At 36.6% G+C, this 23141-nt stretch overlaps 1 protein-coding gene across 2 annotated transcripts in view; it reads right to left on the bottom strand.

The window, feature by feature from the left end:
- Positions 1-23141, bottom strand: part of LOC148954553 (uncharacterized) — a 186188-nt gene that overhangs the window by 149730 nt on the left and 13317 nt on the right. For both annotated transcript variants that reach the window (XM_089086593.1, XM_089086594.1), the window contains one exon: positions 13070-13286. In XM_089086593.1, coding sequence (XP_088942719.1) covers positions 13070-13282 — 213 coding nt within the window. In that variant the 5' untranslated portion in view covers positions 13283-13286. The remainder of the gene's footprint in view (positions 1-13069; positions 13287-23141) is intronic.

Here is a 23141-nt window from a genome sequence, read left to right as displayed (position 1 = left end):
AGTCGTTTTATTAACCATACCTGAAAGATCCAATAACTTAGCCTTAAGGGGTAACATGACCCCCCACAGTTTAAGGGGAGAGGCCTGTAAGTTATGAAATTTGCCCACGGTTTACGTATAGTATTTGTTACCAGAAGTAAATAGACATTTTTCGGGGGGGGGGGGAGGGGCATTTTGTGCTTGGGGTGGGTTTCCATTAGAAAAATTTCCAGGGTGTGAACTTTCCAGGAAAATTTTACACTGGGGGGATTTGAAATAATTCCAATAGGAAACTCTTTTTATTGGTCTTATTTCATCTATATCAACTGAATCTTGCAAGTGTAGATATTCTAGGAAAATTATCCGGGGGATATTTTCAGCTTATTTGGATTTCCGAAAAATAATGCCACGGAAGTGGGAATTCCCGGAGTGATCGAGAAAACGATTAGAAATTAAAGTCTTTTTCAAATGAAAGTATGCCAAGGAGAATTTTTCAGGCTGAATCATCTGCAAGAAATTTTGTAAAGGTGGGGTTCAATGAGTTTGAAACTCTCCAGAGGGAATTTTACGAGGGGAGTATATTTTAAGTGGGAGGAAATTTCCACAGGGGAGTTTCCTGTGAGCAGGGCCGGATTAAAACCTTTGACGCTTCTAGGCCCAAGCATTTTTACCGCTCCGTTTTTGCGAGATTTTTGGGCAATCCCTAAACTTGGGAGTTAGTGGAAACACTGAACAAAACGCAACTGATAAGCCAAAGGTAATGAAAGAGAGAGGTGGTATCGAACTCTCAGCTGTCATTCTTGGGAGACATCTGACAGTTTATCAGTGGCCACGGAATTCCTGTGTTATTTCCAAATCACTTTTCTGTGAATAGGCAGCGCGGCAGTCTAGTTTTTGTTAAGAAAAAAATCACTTAGTGATAATTTATTGCACCCCATGCATTGTGCCCCCCCCCCCTATGCCCAGACCTAGTGGGTCTGTCGGTAAATCCTAGCCTATCCATAAGGAGGGGAGCATTTTTCTTGGAGGGTGAGCCATACGTACTGGCATTATTTCAGAAACAATAAGAAACTAAATAAAAAAAAGTTTTTTAACTGAAAATAAGGAGCATTATTAAAACTAAACCGAACAGAAATTATTCCGTATGTGAAGGGGTTGACCCCCCCCCCTCTATCCTCAATACCGTACTCCTTACGCTAAAGTTTGACTGTTTGTCCCAATGTTTAAGAACGGCTGCTGAAACACAAGGGCCGTTTTAATTAGAATAGGAAGCTTTTTTAAAAGTGCTAAAAGTTTTAGCGTAAAGAGCACGGTATTGAGGAAGGGGGAAACCCCTTCATATACAGAATAATTTCTGTTCGTTTAGAGTTTTGACGGTGCTCCCTACTTTCAGTTAAAACAAACTCGTTTTTTTTTCAAATTTAATTCTGTTAAAAATGGTTTTAGCTCCTTTGAATTAGTTTAACAACGGTCTTTTGAAAATTATGCGTGAAGGAACGTGATCTAAATGTCAACCAACCATTGTGTTAAATATTCCTACTCAAGATACGTAAGTGATGTTGCAACCAGATGCTCTCGTCACATCGGTTCTGGCATAATTTATATGAAAATATCCATAAAAGTATCAGAGTCGGCACACTAGCATTGACTTAGTAAAGAGCAAAGTGTCTGTGATGACACGCTTTTTTCCTGCAACTTCCCATGGAAACAAAGGTCGTAGAAACTTGAAAGGGAGTTCATCCGATCAGAAATCGGAAGTTCTAGTGCCCTTTTTAAGGGTCTTTAGTGATAACTACTGAAGATAAAGTATGATCAGACTGGTATTTGCCTTCTTACATTATAATATTAAAAAATGAAATACTAAAATAAATTCTAAAAATATGTTTTTCAAAAAACTCGAAATGTCACTTGGCAATTTTTTAATCCATCAGGTTAATGTTCAGTAAAGTGCGAAAGTCACTCGCACCTTTATTTGGGTTTGAAGAGCGTAACATTCCTTGTCTTAATTTTGTAATTTGCCTGTTCATTTCAATTTTGCCCTGAGTATTTACTTTAATTTTTGTTCGTTTTAGATTTCACTTATTCTGATTCATCCACATTAATATCTGCTGTTTTAAGCTTGACTTAATATTCATTTTATTTCTGTTCGTTTTAGGTTTCATTTATTCATTCATAATAATTCTTTATTTTTTAATTTTTAATACTTTAATTTTTACTTGAAAGGTTTCCTATAGGGTATTTCCCTTCCATGAGCTTACCAATTCAAGGTGCAATTACACGAGTGGGGGAGGGATTAGAGGGGGGGGGGGTCTCCTGAGGTTGATGGCATCACGAAACACGGAAAATAATACGCGAGCATACACCTTAGGCATCTGTCGACTATACAAAACATTTTTTGTTGAGCATCCCTCTACGGATCCGGATAATGTTAAAACTACACAAACTGCTCCGAGTACCATCGATGGTAAACAAAATGCCGTATAGCACTGCAGAAGAGATCCAACAGACTAGTAATTGCACATTTCTGTAGACATGGTACATTTACCATTTACTGAATTAAGAACCATTGGTATAAATATTAATCAGCATAACTGATAGATTATTTTTTTTAATCTGTGTGACATTTTTAACCTGCCATATTTGGCTTCTTGTTTCATAAAGACATGACTACTTCAACCACAACTTTGCGCTACAATTATCTTCAACGACTAAAAACGAAATAAAACACTTTACATAGCTTGTAACAACCAAATTAGCAAACTAAAAGAAGCTAACAGCTGTCAACGTCGATAAAAAATCGGCGAAAACAGAATGATGTATCGTTACAGAAATATGTCCATTCTACGCAAGGTGGATAAAAGATGATCCTTTTTGGGATGTTCTTCAGCAGCAAGGTTGCCAACTTGCACACTTTTCATGTGAAATGTACTCTTTTTTACCTTAGAGTGGATATGGAAGAGTTAAAATCCCTCTTTTTATGTGTCTGTTTTCATTCGCTTTAAACTTCAGCAGTTAAAAACTTCATCAGAAGTGCGTTTAACCCAAGGAACAGAGTTGCCAAGTTGCACACTTTCCGTGTGAAGTACACTCTTTTTTACCTCAGAGGGGAAGCACAAATTTTTTGACTTGCACTCATTTTGAGTAAAAATCTATCTTTTTCGGCTTTCATTTACACTCTTTTTGACGTCGGCAGTTGGCAACCTTGTTCAGCAGTCAGTGTTCAAGTGGTTTAGAGATTGTTTTAGAGAGTTCAGTACTCCGTTAGAACCAAAACAACCAGCCACGGTTGGTGAATTTGATTATGGCAAGCAGTATTGAGAAGGAGGCAATGGACCTTTGTAGCCTGAGTCTCAACAAGTTTTGCGGGCCCACTCGTAATAATAACAATGGTGTGGTTACGACAGATTGTCGTTCTCTTTTTTTTTTACAAAACTCTTCTCTCTGAGGTTCTGAGCCTGCCTCCAAGGTCAGGGCTTCAATTTTTCTAAGCCTATTAAGATTACACCTGTATGGCACCCTTGTCTTCACAAACACAGTTTACACCTCATCACTAATACGGTGGTTTAGGGCTAATCATAAAAACTACAAATGGTAGCCGGTCTCGAGATTTACTCGACAAAACAAACAACTTAATCTGAATTGAATCAAGGCTCAATTGACTCCTATCTCCACGAAAAAATAGCCCTTTTGGTCTATTAGGAGACATAACAACAGTTTCGCTTTGGTTAAGCACTGAAATATGCTTCAGTAATCATTACGAGCCTTTAGGTCGCAGGTCATGACAGATAGGTTTAGCTCTTCTAGCTATGCCATCTATCAAAGAGAAAATGAACCTTGGAGCAATTCAAATTAAGTCTTCAATCATTGGGATATCGCCTGCTGAGCCGACGTTTATCTAATTAGATGAAAATTCAGTAAAATATAGCACTTCACAACACTATGGTTTTAAGCGTGGCCTATATACTGCCGCAATCATTTATCTTGTCAGTAAATGGAATTTTGAAGTTTATAAAGTAACTTACTGGATTTTAAACTAATTTCTAGGGAAAAAAGGGGTATTATTGCCCAACTGTAAGATATTGACACTCAGACACGTGGCAAAGAACTTATTTTAAGGTGAAGGTACATTAACAAGGCAAAATATATATGAAACTTCGGGGAAATTGGAAAAAACTTTGAAATTTCAGGGGCCCTAAGGTCCTGTGCCTGGGTGTGCTGACACTTTTCACAACAAAAGGTGTTTTTATAAAATTTATTTCATAGGAACATAGTTCCACTAAACCCTAGAAAGATCCCCCACACCTAGATAAGTTCCACTTAAAATCGTCATATCTTGAAAAATTTAAAGCCAAACAAACCAACAATGAAGGAAAAATAAAGGAAAAAACTTTATGTTTTCTTGGGTCCGATGGTACTACCTTCGTACCTGCTGGCACCCTTCACAGCAAAGTCATTGCTTCATCGTCAACGCAATGAGTTTAATAGGGATATAGACCTGGTAAAACCTGGGAAGGACGCAAGGTATCTTAAAACAGCCATATTTTGAAAGATCTAAAGGCGAAGAGACCAAATAATAGTATTCGGAAGAAAAAAAAAACACGAATTTAGGCCAGAGAAATTCATATGAATGCCAATTCGGGACCATACGGGAGGACCCAGTTGCCCCTCTTCCAGGATTTTGAAAAATATCTTATTGGTGTTTTCATTAAAAGCAATAAAAATACAAGAAAAAAAATATAAAAAAATCCCCCCATTGATATGAATCGATGCCCCTTGATATTCACCAAAATTGCATCATGGATATTTTGCCGATACAACCAAATGGGCTTCCTCAGAACAAATGAAAAAAAGAATATAAGTACATGGAAAGAGCAAAAAAGAAAAAAAAGAACCTAATACAATTCAAAAGCAAACCGAAAAAGAATTTAAAACGAATTAAAACTGAAAGAAAACAGAGTAACTAAATTGAATTTAAACAAGCACCAGAATCTCTACCTATGAATAGTAAGTTGGTAAGTATCCACAGCTACCAGAAAATCACTAGAGCTATGAAAACAACCTCATTAGGTAATACAGCGGGTACCTGAAGCCAAGCAAGTATTTCTCGTGATATTTATGACAAATCTTATGCATCGTTTTGGTCAGTCTACCCTGTTTTGTCTCATGGCTGAGGGCTCGGAAATGTTTTTAAAGGGGAGGGGGTAGAGGATTTCAAATTATATGCTGGAGGGATAGGCACATGAAATTTCTCTTTTTGTCCTGACAATAGAGCAAATGCTACAGTTTTTTCATTTTTTGCGTAATCCGCGGGAGCTAGTCTACAATCCTACAAATTTTTTGGTTTTCTGACATTGCAGAAACGAAATACTAAACGATACATGTAATTATCTGAGTAATCTACGTTCATCGTACAGAAATTTTGCTACTTCTCAGACATACTTTACATCTTTCTCTCTATACAAAATACGGAGTTAAGAAAAACGGATCAAACGACTTTCACAGGCTAATTTTATTTTTCTGAAGTTTTCAATATAATCAAAGAGCCCCAACAATTATACAAACATTGGCTAAAAATATACCAAAAACAAACGACATTATGACCATGCATGGGTAGATGGCCAAAACGAAGACTAAACAAAAAAAGAAGCAAGATGAATTCTTTAATCACAATTTCGGAAATTTCTTTCCATTTACTTGAATAAAAAAGTAAAATAAAAAAAAAACTGTCAGACAATCTTGCAATAATGAAGATTCTCACAGAAAGTCAAATTTTTTCAGCCTTGAAGAGAAATTTCTTATGATTTGTTGTATATCTAATCCATCATGGAAAGATTTCCAGTCAGTTTTGAAGGATGACACCGCTCTGGATTTATGAGTGGCAAAGACAAGAAAAATGATCGGCAAGAAATTTTTCGCTTCGATTATAAAGACTAGAATTCCAAGAAAAAAAATTGCTTGCTTCCGAAGTTCTTTTTTAATCGTTCTGTTTTAGGTGGCGTCAACTAACAGTATATAGAAAGAAATTTTGACTCAAGATAGTTTCTTTGTGCTTAGCCTATAGCACAGCTTTTTGCACAAAAACTTAAACATACAAATATCATTTTTCTATAGCTATGCGCTGTACTACTAGATCTACCAGATATTAACCATTATTCATTTACTAGACTTCCAAAAATTAACGAAAAAAAACTACTAAAAGCTAACGCAAATGAGTGGTCCAATGTTATCTACCAGACTTCCAAGCATTGATAGGAAAAAAACTGATACAAACCAGCCATAATGAGGGTTTAATCAATCTTTGCAATGAAAGCAAACAGGTTTTAGCGTTTGTAAACAAGAATCCTGGAAAAGTGAATTTCAAGCTTCCTTGTCAGAGTATATGTATACGAACCAGTATTGAATCTCCAGGACTAGGTGATTGTCAAGTTATAACAAGGTAACGCACCTCAAGAGGTCTTCAAGAATTTAAAACGGTCTGGGGGTCAACTTAGGAGTGAGCTTATTTAGTTGCAGATATTGACTCTTCCCCTTCCTCTTATTCTTTCATGCATGATCACTGAAATCATGGATGATCACTGAGTGATTTGATGGAAATCACTAGGATTGCAAGAGAAAATTATGGGCTATTGAACTAAAATTTACAAATACTAATGCTTAATATAAATCAAAATTGGTAACTAATTATAAACAATTTTTCTTCTTTTTTTTAAACTTTTCTTTTTATTAAAAAAAAACTTTTCTTTATTTTCATGGAAAAAAGCAGGGTTGTCTAAAAACAGGAGTCCGTGTTACACTCGCCGACGGATCGCAGAAGTGGGAGGTCGTAAAAGCATATTGTATATGTTAATTACTTCCTATACAAACTTTAGAAACACTATAGAAGCCACGACGATGTAAAGACGACCCTGTGCAAAAAAAAAAAAAAAAAACAATGGAAACAACAATTCTGGAAGTAACAGGTAGAGATAGGGGTTGAGAATTCCTCTTACCTCAATGTAGTATCGAGGTCTTCCTATCGGTGGCATAGCTAGGGGCAAGGGGGTGGGGGCGACTGTCCCTGGGCGTAGCCTTTGAGGGGCCAAACTGAGTTTTTCTTTTAACTTATATTATAGTAGTTACGGTGGGAACGGGCACAAAAATTGACATTGTCCCTGGGCAATGGAAACACTAGCCCCACCTCTGCTTCCTACGATCAAGAATAGGCTAAATATATTGCATAATCTTTAGATTGTATCATAAGAGCTTTAGATTTCTTTAGTATACAATACGGGGTTTAGAGTTTCTAATATTCCATATGCAGTCCCGGGAAAGTAGAATCAAGGTAACACTGAGAGTGACTTAAGTCACAAAATACAAACTTTTGTTTCCATATTAAGCAAACTAATAGGTGCCTTTGCGCAAACAATTTAGGATAAAACAAAATTTCAACTAATCCTGACACCAAGGAAACCACTTTTGATAAATAAGGATAAGCAGCAGCCAAACATAAAATTATATATTTGTTAATGCATATGAATTAAATAAAAATAGCCTTAAAAACGTGCAAAAACACCTCAGCAAGAAAAATTAGTTTTGAAAAAATCAAGATATAAAGCTAAAACTTGAAATGCGAATTTAGTTTGGTGAATACCTTATCTTGGGAAGGAAAAAAATCATGAAAAAATTCAATTTACATTTTAATATTGTTTCAAACAATTAATAATCACTGGGGTTAAATCAGGGGACTATAGTGAATTTAAAATCAATTCATATTCTAGCTTATAAAACTTCATTCTGCGACAACACACACCTGTATCCACCCATTGCCTTGATGAAAAATGTCCTTTTTTTGTCAAACGTGGACGTTCAAAGAACCGTCAAAATGGTCCAACAGGTTGGAATAATATTTACCGGTAGCTTTTTTACGGTATTTATTTCAAGTAAATCAGCGTGAATTATGCCATAATCATAAAAAAAAGAGAAGAAAAAAAAATGGAGCGATAACCTTGTCGATTAAGAAGTTGGTGTGGTCTTTTTGGTGTAGATTCACCAAGAAAGAAAATGTTGTTTAGATTGTTCTGTGGTCCCTGGTTATGGTCTCTGTGGTCTCATATTGTTCTGGATTACTGTGATTGATCCGTATTTCACCAATGGATCGACTTAAAAAGCCCAGAATATTAAGCTTTAACTTTAAGCTTTAAACTAACACTTATGAAATTGCCACATGCACATATTTTTGATCGATTGTGAGGAATCGCAGCACCAATCTTGTAGAAAGCTTTTTCATCTATAGATTTTCAACTAAAATTTTGTAGACCCGTCCGATTAAAAAAACTCAAACTAATCAAACTAATCTCACACACAATGATTCCATGATCATTTCTGGGGCGTCATTTTCACTACCTGGACGTTGCTCTTTGAAAATGCTCGTACGGCTACGTTTAAATTCAGCGGTCGAGTTTTGTATTCTTGCAAAGTCCCTTTTAAGTTCCTTTTTCACTTCTTTCAAAAAAAAAATTTAACTACTGCCCTATATACAACTTTATCCCCTTTGGCAAAAAAAAACATAACTTATTTGCTCTCGCTGGCAGTCAAACTCAAACACAAACTACTAGACAAAGCTGGCTGAAACTTTGACAGCATTTATTTGAATTTTTTTCGATCAATTTATTTGAAAGAGACACAGAGAAAATTATAGAACTTTAGACCCCCACAAAGACTCTTTGGCCTGTGAGAGTAGGAGACTAAAAGTAACATTAAATAATAGCACTAAAATCAAACAAAAGGACAAGAAAAAAACAAAAAACTAAACAACACCAAAAACTGCCATACCAATCAAAATAAATGAATTAAACAAATTGAAAAGGAAAGATAGAGGGAAAAAAGAAGAAAGGAGAGAATGATGAAAATAATGAAAAGTAGTATCGACTGAATCTTGTTGGCATAATTCTTTTCTAAGACCAGGGACCAAGGCCGTACCCAAGGGGGTTACAGAACTTGAATCCCACCCACCCCCAAAAGGAAATTTTCGTTCGACTTCTAAAAACGTAAGAAAAATGCGCATAAACAAATATTCAATGTCTTTTTAAAAAAAATTTGTAAAACCCACCATGCACGAAAAAAATACCCCACCCCGAACAAAATCCTGATACCCCCTTGCCAAGGACTTCTTTAATATGCCTCGAAGCCAGGGGCGAATCTCCTGCATTTTTATTGGGTGGGGGGGGGCAAAAGGGGTCCATGTCTGGATAGTCAAAGGGCATGGGATGTATAATATTTTTTTCTACACATTATTGGGGGGGGGGTAACTGCCCCCCCTCCTTTCATCCCAAACGACGCCCCTGCTCGTAGCAAAAGGTAACTCACTCGCTTTAAAGAGCACATGATATCCGTCATTTACAGTGACCGAGGTAAAGAGGCTTTCTCACTACGTACCTAATTTTCTAAACTAAGTGGCTAATTTACATTAAGTTATACATAACCTTTCACACATATATAAGTCCTTCCACGCCAGGTCATCTTAAAAATCCATAAGACTATAATACTCATTGTCTAAGATCGTGTCTACCTCATCCCTTTTCTATGAAAAGTTCCTTAATATATTCTTGAAATTTATTAATTTCCCTTCCAGAAATTCCATTTTGTTGCTACTATGTTGACTTTTCCATAGCGTAACATAAACTTACATAGCATAAAATTCAATTTAAAGCTCAAGTCTACTTGGAACTGCCTAAATTCCGGAAAAATTTGCTCAGTAAAGGGCTGGGCACATGTAGTTGATTTCAGAAACTAATATCCCAATCACCACTAGTTTTAAAAAAAATTACTATCGAATTGAGTTTTAAAAATTTTCTAATTTTCAGCGCTGATTTAAAAACTTAGGACTAACTTCCGTCATGATCGTCTCAAAAAAATAGGAACACAAATAAATAGTCAGGCAGAGATGTCTATGGTGGAAGACCCTGCTACTGAGCTGAGAACTAAACTGAGAACTAAGCTGAGATCAATCAAGCAACTATTAATAAACTCCAGTTGACTATTTGTGTCCATGATTCTTTGTTTTGGAAATTTTGCGCAATAAATTTTTCTTTCAACAAATGTTTCTTACCGCTATCTTTTGTCTGCTTATGCTGAAATCAGTTCCGACATCAGCTACGTGTGCCGAGCCCTTAAGATCACATAACGTAACGTTAAGTCTTAAACTAAGTTAGCGTGAAGGCAGGGTTGCCATCGCTAGTGATTTGTCACTATTTCTAGTGATCTTTCATATTGCCAAAACAAAACAATTCACTAAATCAGCACATTAATCACTAGATTATTGAAGAAAATTGCTAAATCAACACAAAAAATCACTAGAAACTAGTGATTTTTATTTTCACCAGGTGGCAACCCTCTATGAAGAGTTCGATGACGTAATACGAAGCACTACGATGTATCAATTTTTGGGTAAATTCCGAATCTTTCCGAGACTAGATGTGACAAGTCTATGGCTTACTCCGTTTTTGTTTGTTTTCAAATAAAAAAAGAGAACAAAATGTTGAAGAGACGTAAATATTCAATCAGATGTAGTCTTTTAGGATATAGATTCTTGCAGAGATTATAAGGATTTGTTTTGTACTAGTAAAGCTAACTGAAATAACTAGTGAACTTACAAAAACGAGAAGGAAAGTTAAAAAAAAATAGGCTGAGAAAAGGTTCTCCTTTAGAGGACATTTTTAGGCATTTGTTTGTTTACGGTGTAAATATTGAATGTATCAGGTAGCGTTCATCACAAGAAAATGTAAATATTGTTCATGTAAACACACTTTTGGAAATTATATAGGCACTTTTCATGAAAAGTGCACCTTTATTGTTTTGGCTTGGTAGCAAGAAACTAAAATGAACATTAACGAATGACTTCTACTGTATAATAAGTGATTGCATCCTTGGTAATCCAAAAGACGCTGTACGAGTTATCTTAAGGTTACATTTAAATTTGCAACCCAATTTTCTAAGCTAAGCATACTCGGTCGTACTCAATTTTGTTTTCAGGGTACAGAGCCGTCCTAGCCGAGTGGTTAGCGCTCCGGACTCGAACTCCCATGGTCAGGGTTTCAATTCCGGTGTTGCTTGTCGCTGGTTATTTGGCTTGGAACAGGGGTCAATGGTGTGACCCTGTCAGCTCAGTCAGAGTCGACCCAGCTCTAAATAGGTACCTGGAGAAATCTGGGGGAAAACACGGGGAGCGTCGGATGATTTGCCCCCCCCCCCCCCAACCACGCATTGCACTCCCGGGCGAAGGCATTGAATGAGGAGATCGGTACCTGCGCAACGCAGACCATTTGCCAACATACGAAAAAGTAGCAAGAAGTAGTAGTAGTACTTAGGTGTTTTGAGTTTTCCAAAGATTTTTGAAAAATGTTTTGTCTCTTTTTTCTTACTTATAACCAACTGAAAAATGGAACTTCGGGGTACAAAAATTGGCTTTTCCTCATACTGAACGTCCTTTACACACACCCCCCCCCCCCGTCCCTGCTCAAAGGACTCACCGCTAATTTTTCTGGTTTCTTTGATACCAAGTAAAATTCCCGCATCGTGACCCAATGTACTTTGAGCTACCATAGCCCATTCTATGGCGTGAACGTAAATTAACTTTCTGAATAAATATTATAATGCAGCTAAATGATGCCTGAAACTTTCCAGGAAGTGGCACTTTTTTCCCAACTCCACAGACATTGTATGTGCATAAATATATGCGCATACGTTTTACGCTACTGTAGTCCACTCATCTCGCTGCTAGTGTGGATCTAGATCTAGATCTAGTGTGGTCAAAAGCCACCTCGGGTTATCACTCCTGGTGAGTAGGCTAGAAGGCTGGCTAGATTTCTTAGACCGGTTTTATAAAGAATTATCTGGAAGAACTGTTTGACGTGACAACTGTCCTAGATTAGCTGGTTTTCAGCGGTTTGGACCCTTGACATAGCTTCTGCTTTTCTAGGTGTACTTTCTGTGGTCAAAAATTATAAACGACTAGTTAAATTACATCATTACAGCCTACTAGTTTTTTTCTACTACACAGCAATCGAATGACGCAAAAACTCAAAAACATATTCCTTTTTATGATCCTAATTATCTCTATTGAAACTTTTAATAAATTATTTCAGACAAGCTTTTGATTCAGTACAGCCAAGTCGCTTAAACATTGAACTGCCAAATGCTCAATTTTGCGAAGATCCGGCTTCAATTATTACTTTGGGCGATTCATCTGAGTTTGTCTTTCTTTTTCTACTTTAGAGCTTTAAAAATGCTCTTATAATGACTATATGATTAAGAAAGTTATGAAGATGACCATAGGCCTGTTTGGGGAGACATAAGATTCCCTTTATGTGTATTTATTTTTATTTCGAATCAATTTCTATCAACTGAGAATTGATTTCCACTCTACGCCGCGTTTTCAAGTTCAGATCCCATTCAACCTCTGCAGGGGAGGGGGTTCCTAGATTGTTGTCATTAAGACCTCTATTAGAAGAAGTTGGTAGAACATAACCGAAACTTGATAAGGGGTAACAGAGGGTGTCTTATTCCTGTCGAGAGTCGAGGAGCAATTCAACAATGAATTTTGGTTATTATGGAATCTACTAAAAAGGATTGTTCAATCTCCATCAAACTTGGTCAAAATTAGCAGTTAATTTTCTAGCTATGTCATTCCGGGGTCCAGGATCGATTCGACGTCTGTAGGGAAGGATGAAGAGTGTGGTGGGGGGGGGGAGTAAACCTCCTGTCATTGTCGTAATAAAAAGTAGCGGTTCTAGCTGATAAAAATATTAAGGTACCGTAGCGTTATAAAAATATTTAGCATAAGCCCGGATATGGTATTAAAAACGAGAAGTAATTAAATTTAAAAACAAGTTGTTTTTTTAATTAGAGTAAAGAGCGATTGATAACGAATGCTAAAACACAAGGACAACTTGAATGAAATAAAAAGTACTTTTCACAACGCCTCTAGAATTAAAGAGCTTATTGATGAGAACTTCATTTAAAAAATCAAATTTTCAAAATCATACGTTTTATAAGGCAATTAGTAAATTGCCTTATATTTTTATTTAAGAAACAAAGAAGTACCAGGTATTACCTCACATAGGATGGCTCCTGTCTCCAGGACTTCAAAAAAATTGTCAACAGTGATCCCTATCTCAGGATACAGTCGATCCAACCAGTCAGCCAGATCTTCTCTCATGGCCCACAAGTATTCCTCGCTACTTTTGAAAGGCCGAAACGGTCTCGGTTCCAGTAATAATACTGGCTGCAACTGATCATCTATTTCTATTTCTTCGATTTGAGCCATATTTCTAAAAACAAATGGACGTCCGTTATTATAGGATTGCTGAGAATAATAAAATCTGTCAACAAGAAGAAGAAATAAACAACAAAAAGTTCCAAGCACCATCTACAACTTCTTTACCAATTCTTTGACTTAATAACAAAGTAAGGGCATATTACGGTTAAGATTAAGTTAAAACCCAAGTTCTTCAAGTTATGTCAAAGGGACTAACACAGGTTTTCGCGGTAGGTGATATATGGTAACCCCCCCCCCCCCCAAATAATTCGCGGTAGGTAACCCCCCATATGGGTGTTGCTGGTAAGTGCCTCACTTTAAAGTTAAAACTCAGAAAGTGTGTGTCTAAAACAGAGTCATAGCATCAAGATCATGGACAAAAGATTTACTCTACATCCCCCCCCCCAAATAAAAACCTTTGTTTTTCTTACCCATTCTCCCACCGAGTAAAAAATTAGCAAAACACAAACTAGTAAAGTCATTTCAGATGCACAAAACAGACGTATGAATTCGAAAAGGCAACGCCTGAGGAACTAAAACTGAAGCGAAGACAGACTCAGAGGCAGTGTTTGAAGTAAAACGTTGTGTGCACCCATCATGCACAGTGCTTAGCCCCTTTGTATAATTAATATATATTTCTTCTTCCAAAATGTATGCTTCAAAGAACCATACTATTACAGGGCTCGTTTGGCACCAAGTATGGAACACAAACTTAAAACGACTATTTTTGGCTGCCTCATTTGCATACGCAAAATACAATGTTATTTCAGCTGGTTTCCATAAATTGGTCTCCAAGAATCTAAAAAGGATCCTACATGACATTAACATATGCCTAATTATACGGCGCTATGCCTATTTAAGTTGAAACATAAATAGTCTTATCTTTTAATTGTTTTCATTCTGTTTGTTCTGTGCCATCTGCATGTTAAAAGAAGGGAGTTCACGACCAGTGAGTAGCCAGTTACAGATGATTGTAATATAGTACATTTGGATTTTAAAATCTGTTAGTATTTCTAAAATGTTTCTTTTCTAATCTCAAGCCACCCTGGGCTAAAGGACAGTTCAAGAGTGCAGAAACTTTACACCTCTGGTCCTGTGTCTTGAAGCCCCGTAGTGGTTATGTCTGTCCATGTGTATCGACTTAACCTCTGTGTCTTCAATATGGTCGTACTTATACGAATCATCCCTATTATGCAGCACCTGACTGGTAAACAGGCACGATTGTAGGGACTTTTTCCGTAGGGACCAGTCAATGTCGATATTCTTTTTCGTCCCTAAAAGACTTTCACCCACACCCTTAGCTGATCGATAACACTTCTATCAAGTCTTCTTTCAGATAGCTGATTGGAATGGAATTCTTCCAGTCTTAACCTTACCACTTGGGATTAGCCCCCTCAAGATAGTTAACTCGTATCAGTCATAACAGATGTGAAATCCACACCAGAGTGACTCCTTGCCTTGGTGCCAACAGGCACACGCGTAAGTCAGGCTGTCAAACAGCGAAATGTTCGCGTCGAAAATCTGAGCTGCCATACACTCCTGCCTGTCCAGAATGCTTAGCCGAGAGTTGCACGAACGTAGTTGAGGACTAGCAGAACCAATACAAGTGGGAAGCTGAAACAGACTATTAGCCTAGGATCAACGTAAAACAATCACTGCCCTTATTCATATTAAGGATGTGATACCAATCATTTTTTGAGAAATTTATCTCTCACTTTTTTTTCTTTTAGCTTTGGTGAGTCATATTCAACGTAGAGCTTTCTTTTAAAATATTATTCTTAATTCCAGGTGACCAAAATTATAGGTAAATCACAATACGAATTTTCGCAAAGAGCTAAAGGCCGGTTGTTTGGAAGAAATTAGATTCCACGACTGTCTGTACTTAGTTTCCTTGTCTCACATGTTCAGTTTAGTAGGAAGCGATTACCCTGTTCCTGGCCTTTTTTTTTTTTTTAATATATTTTTTTTGCACTTTGGCTCAATTTTGGGCTGCATGAGAATTTGCCTACGTGAATTTGAGATCATAAGGTAATTTGTGCCTAAATTTTGTGCAATTCAGCAGATAAGGTAAGGAATAAAACGAAATTCCAAAACATTTTTGAAGAAAAGATAATTTTCGAGCTTTTTTCCTGAAATCTGACTTTTATACGTTTTTTCCGGTAAAATTTAACTTTAAAGTAATTTTAAAGCTGATATTCGTTCTCAGTAGGTCCGGATATACGTACAAGGAAAGAGGCTTAAAAACCCTCTCAATATTAAAGCATTTATTTTATAGCTAAAATTCGGGCCTTAAAGTGCGATTTTGGGACATGTTCCGGTTTCAGACTCATGCGGACTTTTCGTATGTTATTCTGCAAATTTTTCTTGAGACTTTGGTGTAAAAATCATGTATTACAATGTTTACAATTTAACCATCTTTTTTTAATGTAAAATGACCAGTCTATATTAGTTTGCCAAAAATAAGGCCTGAAAAGGGACAACAATTTTTTTTTTCGAGAGGCCTGAAATAATACATTCATAAGTTTCAGGACCTAGAGAACCTGAATATATCAGCAGTTTATTAAAGGACGGGATGTGAACCCGTAAAAATCAGCCAAAGAATATGCTTTCTGGTCAACTTGAAACTTACATTGCATTGGACCAAGGGACCCCAGTGCAAAAAAAATAAATAAAAAGGCCAGAGTATTTTCGAACAGCTTGACACTTAAATCCCTAAGTTCCTGGGTCAAATGGACCCTAATTTACAGGAAACCTTTAAAAAAAATTTGGTTTGCCCATAAAATTGCCAAAAACAACCTTTCGGTCAGCCAGCACTCAAAATATTCTCAATCGGCGGAGACCTAAATGACATGGGCGTAGGGGGGGGGGGGGGGGGAGGCAGCTGCCCCCCCTATACCTTAAAATTTACATTCGATATTGCTTAAAAAGCAGATGGTTTGGAAAAAGCAGTTTATAAAATTCCATCGCACTTTCGACTGCCCCCCCTAGACAATATGCTGCCTAATGCTGCCTACGTCCATGCTAAAGGAGACACTGGCAGCAAAAGTTTTTTGTTGTCCCAGACCAAAAGACAGGCACCCAAAAAGGGTCCGTAAATATCGTATCTCTGCTTGGCTAGAAAATTCAGGCCAAGTGTACCTCAATAATAGGCCAAGAAAATAGGCCAAGTGTACCTCAATAAACAGCGACGAAGAGAACAGGTTGTTCGAGAGGCAATTGAAATTAAAATCAAAATAAATAGTAATGTTTCTTTAAATAGAGATTTGGAAGAATATTCGCTTAATGTCTTATATACAAATTTAATTAGAAATGATTTAACTAATTATATTAAAAAACTAGTAAACAATTCCACTCAACCTGTTACGGATAGACCTTCTAGGCTGGCTGCCAAGAAGGCAAGATTTGCTTTAAGAGCTTGTCTGTAAGTGTTTTTCTTTCCATTTGAATGAATTGTCTTTTTCCACTTCGCTTGGTGTACCAGTCCTGGTTGAACTTCCTTGAATTAATGATGCTAGGGCTGTTTTGAGAATTTTAAGAAACTTTTTTCATTTTTAATGATCGAATTTTAATGTAAGTTTCTTTTATATTGTTTTTTTTTCTTCTTTTGTTTTGCTGAGGACGACCCTTGGAAATAAGGTCGAAATATTCATTTAAAGTTGCGTTCCACTGTCTTGTATAAAAATTTCCCTGTTTTTCTACTAATTGTTTGCGAGTGGACCTCAGAGCAAAAAAAAAAACTGAAACTACTTCAGCTGTCCTGTGAAAATTATGTATTGTGTCTGAAAAATTATTCCATTTCAGACTAATGAAACCAGACTGTTTGTCTAACAAAAAATGATAAATAAATTAAAATCCCCATCAATCCGAGCAATTTTAATTTTCATTTTTATAATGATAAAAGAAAGATTGTTTGAAATATTATTTTGTTTTCAGTAAAGCACAAATGACACTCAAGCCTTTAGAGGATTTACAGGGGCAGTTACCCCATCTTATTTGTGGTACTTCCTGTTCGTTTTCAGCATGGATTCGATTATTCAATGTATAATATATCCGTTTTAGACTTCCTTTTTTTATCCATTGTAAAAAAAAGTTTTTTAATTGTTTGATTAGGTTTTAATTTGTTTGTTCTAAGTTTTACTTACTGTAATATTTATTTCAACATGTTTCAGGTTTTGATATTGTTTAATGCTTTTCTTTGAAAACTTGCATAGGAAAAAGTTTTAAAAATTAACCCAAATAAAGCCCACTTCCAACAATTCAATCTCTGTGTAAAGAATACGTTTTGGTTTTGGACGACCGAGCAAAATTACTTATTTTCGGAAAAGAGTGTAAGACACCTTCTTGGATTTAGGGTATAATGGTATTTTATTTCCTATGACACATCTCTTATTTCAATAGGCTTAAGCAGTTAGATATCCCAAATATGAACCAAAATGTACCTTTTTTCACAAACTTGGTAGTTAATTAATGTCAGACCACGGATGTTTTTTGCCGACACAGCGGGTCCTTTTTTGTGAAGTGGGCCGTAAACCCGATACCTAGTGTGAGAAATGGCATGCTGAATTGACATGTATGGTTGAGCTATGCAAGATCGGGGATACAGCACTAGGCCTAAATGATTCGGCTGGTAAAAAATTAAATTAAATCATTCTGATTTACTAGCTGCTCGTAGGCCGGAAGGGAAAAAGGTTTTAACTACAGATTCTACCCTCATTGATCCTTGCGAGGAAGTCAAAAGAGACAGTACGTGCAATATTGCCCTAAGCCGGTGCGCAGGCACGTTTTTCGGTAGGGGCGGCGTCTTAAGGCTAGAGGCTCGAGTTGGGATTTCCAGAAAGACTTTTTTGGAGAGAGAGGGTAAAGAAACCTTAAATTTTGGCTTTTATGAAGGGGACAAAATATTTGTTTCCCAGACGTCATGAAAAAGTACGTATACCGTATACCCAAAACGTATACAATATATATATGTGCGTAACCTACACTGTTTTCTTCTTTTTATGCCTGTCCAACAAGCTTAGCTACTAGTTAAAATCTATTTGACTCGAGAAGAATCTACCTTAGAAATGCTTACTTTGTAAAACTTTTATAGTAATAGTAATAATAATAATGATTTATTACTGCCCTCTATACATACATGAATGTACACAGAGGAGTATAAAAAAATAAACGAAAAGAAAACTGAAAACTACAAAGTAACACTCTTGAGGAAAAGGACAATAGTAAATAGCTAACTGAAAACTTCTCAAAACTACAAAATAACACTTCTGAGGAAAGGGACGATAATAAATAGCTCACACTACTCATAGTAGCTCATGAATAGGTAATAAATAGCTCATAATAGTTCGATAATAAATAGGGCATAGTCACTCGTAATAAATAGCTCAGTTTTATTAAGGCTCTGGCGACGAAACTATTTATACACCAAACAGGATAGTTAAGGGGAAAATTGATTCTATTTTTTCTAGATCGCCTAAGATATCGATGGTATTGTTGATCCATTTTTGTATTGATATCAATATTCCTATTTTCGGATAATGCGCCTATTTTTGAACCATAGTGGGATTCCAAGAAAATATTTAAGTGAGGCGAAAATGCTAAGATTGATAAGTTTATTCTATTTTTTTCTATTTACAATCAAATAATTTCGATGAGCAAGAAAACAAAAACAGTATCAGATAATCCTTATTCGCTACTTTTTAATTGACCGAATTATGATCACATATTGTTATAACTTTTTCTTTAACAACATATGATGCGTTTAACAGTATGTAATTGTATTCATTTTTTTACGTTAGCATTGTATTATCGTAACATTTGGCATTTAGCTTAATAGCTTTCCAATGCAATCTTTACGAATAGAAGGACTAAAACATTGCTTAAGTGTAAGCAGTGTTGGGAAGAGGTAGTTTCGTTGAAAACATTAAAATTATTTGGTACTTGGGCATTATATGGGCCTTTCTAAGTCAAGTTTGGTTTGTGCTAAAGTCAAGTTTGGTTAATGCTAATAAAATAGGATGACTATATAATAGTTTATAAACAAATTTGGGCTATATATTTGAACAATAAGGGGGGGGGGGGGGGTAAAGCAGTGCATATATTAAATACGTAACCTAACCTAGGTACCTCCCCCCCCTAAACCCCAAAAAAGAACAGTTTAAATATCGTATACGCAATGAAAACCACACTATGGATTGCATTACTCTATAGCCGTCTCTTGAATTAACCCGTAAAAAAAGGGGTTTTCGCGACTGGTTTCCTTGTAAAGGTCCATATAGTGCCCAAGTACCAATTATTTCTTATAATTTCCGTTCGAATGAGCCCTCTCACGATATTATAGGACTACTGGATCGATACGATCACCCCTGAAAAAAAAAAAAAAAAAAAAATAAACACGCAACCGTGATATTTCTTCTGGCAAAAAACACAAAATTCCACATTTTTGCAGATACAAGCTTGAAACTTCTATAGTAGGGTTCTCTGATACACTGAATCTGATGGTGTGATTTTCATTACAGTTCCATGATTTTTAGGGGTTGTTTCCCCCTTTTTTCTAAAATAAGGCAAATTTTCTCAGGCGCGTAACTTTTGATGGGTAAGACTAAACTTGATGAAACTCATATATTTAAAATCCGCATAATAACCTGATTCTTCTGATATATCTATTGGTATAACAGTTCTGTTTTTCTAGAATTTCGGTTAATATTGAACCGGGTCGGTCCTTACTTACAGTTCGTTACCACGAACTGTTTCATAGCGTTTTCCTGATTGCTACTATATGATGGTTCGTAACTTGCTTGATTTTGAAAAATGTCTATAGGTACACGAACACATCATAAGAACCATTTTTTTTCTTTTTTTTTGTCAACCGTTAGCCTAAAGTGTAGTAACACTATCAAGATATCTTTTCGATCTGTAAAATCATTATACTTAGTTAGTGCATAAAAGTTTAGAATTTAATTGGCGTCAGTGTTGTTTAGCAATATTTAGACTATTCTTAACATCTGGCAAAAGATACAAAATTCCACAATTTGTGTAGATAGAAGCTTGAAATCTCTACGCTACGGTTTTCTGGATCTGACTATCTGATTTCCATTAAGATCGCTTGAGATTTTGAAGGTGTCCCTCCACCTACCTCTACCACGAAAATATTTCGCTACCACGAACTATTTGATCAAATAAAATTGAAAAAAAGAATTGAAATCAAATAGGCCTACTTGCAGACAGCGCGTGGATTTTCATACCACTTTCGGTGTACAAATTTTATATTATTTCTTACAATAAATACTAAAATTGTCATTCGATTTAAGCAATTTACTTAATGTAATCTACCAAGCGGTTTCATTTGTTTCGCCGAAAAAATCCCTTTTCTTGAGGGGGAGAAGGGTATATGCCTTCTACATGACTACATCAATTTGTGAACTTCAATCGAGTTGAAATAATTAGACCTCAGAGTGGGGAAACGCGCAGTGGGCAGGCTCGGGACCACCCCCCTCCAAAAAATCTAAATTTTTCCAAATGTATAGGTATTCCTCATTCAAATTATCAAACAAAAATTTCTTTTTATAAAAAGAAATTTTGTGGGAGAATGATATATCATTCTCCCACAAAAAAAAAGTCTTGCGTACATGTCTGCCTCAAATTAAGATCGTATTCTATTCCTTTTTGTTTAAAACTGATGAAGCAAAGAGGAGAAGCAACAAAGCAAACCATCCTAATAAAATACAACACATCTACGGAGAGAAACAGGAAAAACACTGAATAAGGACACTCAAAAAAGTGAAGAGCTGATGGATGTCTTCTGCGAAACTGCACCGTTCTACACGTCTATATCCTATTGGGTTTGTTTTCAGTGGGTCTACGAAAAGCACTCCTACCAGATGAGACACAAAATAAAGATACCATCCCGAATTTGTTTTCAACAATATGATGAACCCATCTGTCCAATGTCATATTTGGGACATCGACAAAATTTGAATTTCACTTTAATTGAGCACTCAGGTCCGTGCTTAGAAAGGTATCTGAGCACTACGCACACCCTGCACAAAACTAACGATTTTATTCAATATTTTCTAATAAATTCCCATTTGGATTATTCCCCCATTCCAGAGAAAAATGCATGTGCTCTAGCCTGGAAGCATTAATAGTCGATTTTTTTCTCCCAGAAGTGCTCACGTCTCTAAATTTTCTGTAACATAGGCAGCGCAATCTCGCTGCCTAAGTAAAGAACGATGTTGGCACAATGTATTATTTATTTATTTATTTTTCATACCAGGGCACTTCGTATCGAAGGAGTTGTCGTAAAAACTTCTAAAAGGGCTCATTCGATTGGAAATTCGAATGGCTAGTGCTCTTTTTAATATCGAAAGTGATTGGAAGGCAGCTAACACCCTTTCCACGCCCACCATTTCCTCAAACACATCCAATGAAAATTTTGGGATAGCATTTTGTTCAGCCTAGTTGATTTCCAGATAGAAAGTATGTTTTTGAGGAGGATACTCCCCCACAACCCTCAGGGCAAGGGTTCTAAGTTATGCCCTGGGGGCATATAACAACGATGTTGGCACAATGTGTTATTCTTTAGACCAGGGCTCTTCGTATCGAAGAAAATGTCGTAGAAACTTCAAAAAGGGCTCATTCAATCGGAAATTGGAGTGGTTTGTGCCCTTTTTAATAGTCGCTAACACCCCTTCCCCGACCACCATTTCCCGAAACACATCCAATCAAAATTATGAGACAGCCATTTTGTTCAGCGTAGTTGATATCCAGATAAAAATTATGTTTTTGAGGAGGACACTCCCCCACAGCCCTCGGGGCAAGGGTGGTAAGTTACGCCCTAGGGGCATATACGGTTATTATAGAAAGCGTTGTCGTAGAAACTTCAAAAAGGCTCATTCGACCGGAAATTGAAAGGGCTAGTAACCTTCTTAATAATCGAAAGTGATAGGAGGGCAACTACCCTCCTCTCCCGCCTATCTTTTCCCCAAACAAGTCCAATCAAAATTTTGAGATAGCCATTTTATTCACTGTTGTTGCAGATTGTGGAAAGTAGATCTTTGAAAGTGAAAAACCCCCCCTCCCCAAAGCCCTTTGGCTGAGGGCTGTAAATTATGCCCATAGAGAATATGAGGTTTTATAGAAAGCGATGTTGTAGAAACTTCAAAAAGGGCTGATTCAATTGAAAATTGAAAGGGCTAGGGCCCTTTTTAATAGTCGAAAGTGATTGAAAAGCAACTAACCCCCCTCTCACGCCCACCAATTCCCCAAACACATCCATTCAAAGTTTTGAGATATCCATTTTGTCCAACGTAGTCGAAAGTTCTGCAAATTAGGTCGTTTAGGATGATAATCCCCTCAGAGCCCTCAGTGCAAGGGTTGTAAGTTATGCCCTGGGGGCATATTAGGTTTAGTTGTTGTAGATATAGTTGTATATATAGAAAGTTGTTGTAGAAATTTCAAAAAGAGCTCATTTGATTGGAATTGAAAGGGCTAGTTCCCTTTTTAATAGTCTAAAGTGAGTGGAGAGTATTTAACCCCCCTCTCACGCCCACCATTTCCCCAAACGCATACAATCAAAGTTTAGAGATAGCCATTTTGTTCAACGTAGTTGAAAGTTCTGGTAATTAGATCTTTGAGGATGACAACCCCCCACAGCCCTCAGGGCAAGGGTTGTAAGTTATGCCTTTGAAACATATAAGGTATTTATAGAAATTTTTCTGTAGAAACTTCAAAAAGGGCTCATTCGATTGAAAATTGAAATGGCTAGTGCCCTTTTTAATAGTCGAATGTGACTGGATGGAAACTAACACCCCTTCCACGCCCACCATTTCCCTAAACACATCCAATCAAAATTTTGAGATAGCCATTTTGT

This window comes from Artemia sp. Qi Xiang Cuo, chromosome 3, assembly GCF_049724085.1.
Source record: "Artemia sp. Qi Xiang Cuo chromosome 3, ASM4972408v1, whole genome shotgun sequence".
Lineage (NCBI taxonomy): Eukaryota > Metazoa > Arthropoda > Branchiopoda > Anostraca > Artemiidae > Artemia > Artemia sp. Qi Xiang Cuo.
The sequence above is the reverse complement of the archived record's forward strand: the minus strand, read 5'-3'. Positions and strand labels throughout refer to the sequence as shown.